General features: G+C 39.3%; 1 protein-coding gene across 1 annotated transcript; it reads left to right on the top strand.

The window, feature by feature from the left end:
- The first annotated feature begins 364 nt into the window (after positions 1-364).
- LOC103210761 (olfactory receptor 4S2-like) lies at positions 365-955 on the top strand. Its single transcript, XM_007956675.2, has one exon. The coding sequence runs from the start codon at positions 365-367 to the stop codon at positions 953-955; it is 591 nt and encodes a 196-aa protein (XP_007954866.2).
- The last annotated feature ends 5,142 nt before the right edge of the window (positions 956-6,097 follow it).

The raw sequence follows: 6,097 nt of genomic DNA on the forward strand, positions 1-6,097 counted from the left end.
GAGCTCCTGGACCAGTTCCATGGAAAAAATAAACAATGTAACTATGTTCATTTTAAGGGGACTTTGCCAGAACCCAAAGGTGGAAGGTCTTTGTTTCGTGGTGTTTTCTTTCTTGTACACGGCCACACTTCTGGGAAACCTTCTCATCATACTGACTGTGCACATGGGTAATCTTCTCAAGTCTCCAATGTATTACTTTCTCAACCATTTGTCTATTATGGACCTCTGTTTCTCTTCAGCTGTAACTCCCAAAATGATTATTGATCTATTATCCAATAGAAAAACGATCTCCTATGTGGGGTGCACTTTGCAACTCTCTGCAGGACATTTCTTTGGATCCAGTGAGATCCTCCTTCTTCTCGCAATGGCCTATGATCGGTATGTAGCCATCTGTAAACCCCTACACTATATGACCATCATGGACCAGGGGAGATGCAAAAAAATAATGCTGGGGGTCTGGGTAGGTGGGGTTTTACACACTGCTATCCTGCTGTGTTTTGTGTTTCAGCTCCCCTTTTGTGGCCCCAATGTGATTGATCACTACTTTTGTGATGTCCACCCTTTGCTAAAGCTGGCCTGCACAGACACATCTATTGCTGCTATTGTTGAGACAGCCAACAGTGGGACTTTTTCCCTGGGAGGCTTTGTAATCTTGTTCGTCTCCTACACTGTCATCCTACTGTCCCTGAGAAACCAGTCAGCAGAAGGCAGGCGCAAAGCTCTCTCCACTTGTGGCTCCCACATTGCTGTGGTCATCATGTTTTTTGGTCCCTGTACTTTCATATACATGCGCCCTAATACTACCTTTGCTGAGGATAAGATGGTGGCTCTATTTTATACCAGTGTCACCCCCACGTTAAATCCCCTAATTTATACACTGAGAAATACAGAAGTGAAAAATGCTTTGAAGAAACTGTGGTGTAGGAAGGTTTTATGGAAGGCTAATTACAAATAGTTTGAAGTGATGATACTTAAACCAGGTTGATTTTAAGTTGTTCAGACTTGGTTAATGCAACTATACAACAAAGATAGTAATGAAAAACCTACAGCGTTATCGAGAGAAACAAATGTTTTCTCCTCCTCCCAATTTTTGCCTAACTTTTTTTTTTGTGAAAGTCTATTTACAGTTTACAACTATAATTGGTACATATTAAGCATTCAATATAATTTGTTATATGAAAAAATATACAAGATAAGTCGCAAGGATCTAGGCTAAAGTATGTTATCAAAAATTCTCCCAAAACACAGATGCCTGTGAAAATTAAATGTAGAATGCTTGGAAAGGGAGGGCAGAGGGGAAAATTGTGCAGAATGAATAAAAAAAAAGATAAAATACATAAAAGACAAAAGACTTTTTCATCCTCTGGTCTTGAGGGAAAAGTAGCTGAAAACACATTTCGTTTTCTATAGAGCTCCTTTTCTTGGCCCAAATAATAAGAATATAGGGCAAGTCGACTACGTTTTAATTATTTTAGCCTATGAGCATGCTAATTTCACCATTTCAGGAGGTGGATTATGATTGAGAATCCATGGTACTAAAGGACGAAATTGAAGCTGCATTGAAGGAATTGGCAAAAAACAAGGCTTCAGGAGTTAACAGAATACACAATGAGATGTTTAAACAAACAGATGCCACTCTGGACACACTCACTTGTCTATGAAAAAAGATTTGGAAGACAGCAACCTGGCCAGGTGACTGGAAGAGATCCATGTTTGCACCCATTACAAATAAAGATGATAAAACAGAATGTGGAAATTATTGAACAATGTCATTAATATTACATGCAAGAAAAATTTTGCTAAAGATATCTCAAAAACGTTTGCAGCTGTATATTGACAGAGAATTTCCAGAAATGCAAGCTAGTTTAGAAGAGGACATGGAAGGAGGAATATCATTGCTGACGTCAGACACATCTTGGGTGAAAGCAAAGAATACCAGAAAGATAGTTACCTGCGTTTTATTGACTATGCAAAAGCATTTGACTGTGTGGGTCATAACAAATTATGTCCAAGTTCAAAGTGCAAGGCTCTAGGGATTGTGTGACATCCCCTCACCTTGGGATTCAGCTTTTCTTCTTGGTCCCAACCCACTGATTCTAGTGGCATATCTTTACTCAGGGAGCTACAGGCTGCTGAGTCTAACAAGCCCTAGGCTGACAAATAATAAGTCACAGTCTGGATGTAACCAAACCACACAGCAGGCCATTAATTTAAGTTCATTGTAAGTCCCAAGGTCGGCAGAGCATGGCAAGTTGCTGAACAATGACACAGCTACATTCAGGGTCCAAGCGTGCAGTAGGCCAAAGCTGCTTCTTATATATGGAAAGCAGACCACATACCCAAAGCAGCTACTCAGCTGCTTATGGTAGATCCCACCATGGAGTTGATTGCCAGTTTTATCATGAGGAATAACTACCACCAGCTGCCCAGCCACTCAACCAGGCCCAGCCAAGTTGACACACGAACATAACCAACCACACTCATTAACAACCTGCGGTATGCAGAGGACACAACATTACTTGCTGAAAGTGAAAATGACTTGAAGCACTGACTGATGAAAATTAAGAAAGCAGTCACTTATACCTCAACATAAAGAAAACAAAAATCCTCACAACTGGACCAATAAGCAGCATTATGATAAATGGAGAAAAGATTAAAGTTGTCAAAGATTTCATATCACTTGGATCCACAAACAACAGCAATGGAAGCAGCTGTCAAGATATCAGATGAAATATTTCACTGGGTAAATGTGCTGCAAAAGACTTCTTTGAAGTGCTGAAGAACAAAGATATCTCTTTGAAGGTAACCAAGGCTATGGCATTTTCAATCAAATAATATGCATGTGAAAGCTGGACAATGAATAAGGAAGACTATAGAAGAATTGATGCTTTTGAGTTGTGGTGCTGGCGAAGAATGCCGAAAGTACCATGGACTGCTAAAAGAACTAACAGATCTGTCCTGGAGGAAGTGTAGCCCCATGATGCTCCTTGCAAGTGAGAATGGCCAGACTTCATCATACCTACTTTGGTCATGTTGTAATAGAGGCCATTCCTTGGTGAAGGATATCATGCATGGTAAAGTGGAGAGTCAATGGAAAAAAGGAAGGCCCTTAACAAGATAGTTTGACACAGTGGCTGTAACGATAGGCTCATATATATCAAAGATCCTGAAGCTGGGAGGGGCAGGACAGTGTTTCTTTCTGTTGTACATGGGGTCGCTGTGTGTAGGAGCTGAGTCGGCAGCACCTCACAACAACAACATGAGTGTGCGGCTGGTAACTGATTCCAATAGATATGAGTCTCCAGCTGTAGTCCCTGTTCTTGTGAAATGACTGCCAGAAAATCTGAAGATGCTGAATGAAAACAGTCACTTACTGTTCTGGTTACCTAGTGCCGCTCTGACAAGAAAATACCACAAATGGGATGGCTTAAACAAACAGGAGTTTATTCTTACAATTTGGAGGCTTTAAGTTCAAGTTCAAAGTGCCAGGCTTTAGGCGCTGGGTGAAAGCCCCACAACCTTGGGGTCCAACTCTGCCTCGTGCTCCCAGCTGCTGGCTACTGAGTCTGAGAGAAGCCCAGGGTTGACAAGGAAAAAGGCACAGTCTCGATGTTAGCAAACCACATGGCCGGCCATTAACTTAAGTTCATTTTAAGTCCCAAGGTCGGCAGACCATGGCAGGCTGCTGAGCAATAACATGGCTACACACAGGGTCCAAGCGTGACATAGGCTAGAGATCATTCTCAAAACATCTCCTTAGAAAAAGGAAGCAGACCACATACCCAAAGGCAGCTACTCACCTGCTCATAGTAGATTCCACCATGGAGTTGATTACCAGTCTCATCATGGGGAATACCACATCCAGCTGCCCAGCCACTCAACCAGGCCTAGCCAAGTTGACACACAAACGTAACCACCACACTTACAATGAATAGGTGACTGTGATTCAGTCAACAGGATGCACAATTTTTATTAATTTTCCTCTTTCCTTCACACTTAACCAAACAAGTTTACTGAATCTAGTGAGTCAATTGCACTACATCCTTGGCTTAGCTAACCTGACACCATCTGTAAATTCTAGAGAAGCTCATTCGTGCCAAACAAATGCCTTCTTCATATGAACTGATAACTTGTCTGAGCAACACCGTGCTCCTTCACCTTGGGATGTAAACGTTTTTCTTTTTTTTCTTTTCTATTATTTTGTTGTAGTAAATATATCACTAATTATCTCTCTGTTTTGTTTCATTTCCTTTTCCACAATTATTATTGTTTATTCATATTATGCATATATGTTGTTATTGCTGTTATGTGCTGTAGAGTCGGAATCGACTCATAACGACCCCTCCTTGGGTTTCCGAGGTGGTATCACTATGGAAGTGATTGCCCAACCTTACTTCTGAGGAGTGGCTGGTGGGTTTGAATCTCCAGCCTTCTGGTTAGCAGTCAAGTGCCTTAGGCACTATGCTACCAGAGCTCCTTATATATATATATATAGAGAGAGATAGATAAATATATATATACACATACATATATATATATATATATATATATACACATATATATATATATATATATATATATATATATATATATATAATCTTTTATGTCTGCTGTGGTTGTAGGGTAATTTTGTGTATGCATGCATGTGCATGTGTGTAAACATTTCTCACATAAGGACCATATATTGCTGAAGCTTAAAATTCCTTTGTGATGTTGGTGCAATCCTACAAGTAACGAGAGGAAAGATTGAAAAGCAGCAAGACATCTGTTTTATATGTCCAATTTGGATAATCAAGAAACACTAACTTTGGGGCTTTGTAAATCCATTGTTATTGTCTCAGGGTGCCCACATATTCACCTGGTCTCTGTAGTTCTCTGTCTCATCCATTTCAAAATGATGACTGGGTGAGTGATTCTCAAGCTTGGTTAATTATTAGAATCCCTTTGAGATATTTTTAAACAAGTAACAGGACTTATTCTAAGAGATTCTTATTCAGTAGGCCAACATTAAGAAGTACATAAAAATCTATATATTTAACAAGTTCCTCTGGTAATTTTTTTACTTAATCAGGGAACTTGGATTTGGCAACATTGGGCCTTGATGACACTTGGTGCTGTTAGGGCTAAAGAGATTGGTGAGTCAATAAATCCAAACAGCCTACTTTTACATACATTTCCCATCTGCTCTGACAGCCAACACTAAGGGAGCTAAAATGTCACTGATTTAGAAAATGGTGGAAGAAACAAATGTAATCCATTAAAAAATTCCCTCCACAATGCTCTTTTGTTTATTTCTTTGTAATGAATGTTTGGAGATTGAGGGATAAAATGATTAATATTGCATGAATGAAGTCCCTAAAGTAGGTAGAAGTTGCCAGATTCGTAATTTCTATAGGCCAGGTATGGGAAAATGAAATAAATAGTTCTGAAGTCTACATCAGTCACTTTATAAACTCAACCCCGTTCACAAAGTTTTCTTAGAGTCAGTTCCTGACAGGGAAGCTCAGAGAGTTTCCTCTTAGGTCCTTGGAAGAAAACAAACAAGAACTGTGAGAACTCAGATTCTTCCCAGTGTTAGTGGGGAAAGGGAGATCAGCAATAATATTTTATTCCACAATTTATCACCACCATATTTTGTGTTTTCTAATAGCTTTATAACTGTGCTATCACAAGATGGGAGATGTAACTGATTACAGCCTTCATTGGTAAAAATAAATAACTTTCTCATTTTCTAAGTGAATAAAATAATTTATTTCATTATGGAAAACCATGAAAATATATCTCTCTCCCTGTGTCCTTTAACCATTGATTATAATTTTGTCATCTGGAGCAGCACAGAATATTTTAAATGTGTTCCCATGTGGTGGTCAGTTGAATGCTGAGAGGTATCTTGGATATTTCTCCACAGGCTGTCCTTTTTCTCTTTTAACATATTCAGGAGATTAAAGCATTTCTCACATATAAGCCTCTCCAGAATTTCACAAGCAATGTGAATTTTTTGACAACCTCAATCTTCTCTCCATTTATTGTGATGCTGCTCATTGGTCCAGTTGTGAGGATTTTTGTTTTCTTTATATGAGACGTAATCCATACTTCA

The sequence above is a fragment of the Orycteropus afer genome, unplaced genomic scaffold (genome assembly GCF_000298275.1).
Source record: "Orycteropus afer afer isolate SDZICR_OR568_19922 unplaced genomic scaffold, OryAfe1.0 scaffold00650, whole genome shotgun sequence".
Lineage (NCBI taxonomy): Eukaryota > Metazoa > Chordata > Mammalia > Tubulidentata > Orycteropodidae > Orycteropus > Orycteropus afer.

What these genes read in the sequence shown, in the direction of transcription:
- LOC103210761 (XM_007956675.2), top strand. Translation starts at nt 365, where the DNA reads ATGGCCTATGATCGGTATGTAGCCATCTGTAAACCCCTACACTATATG.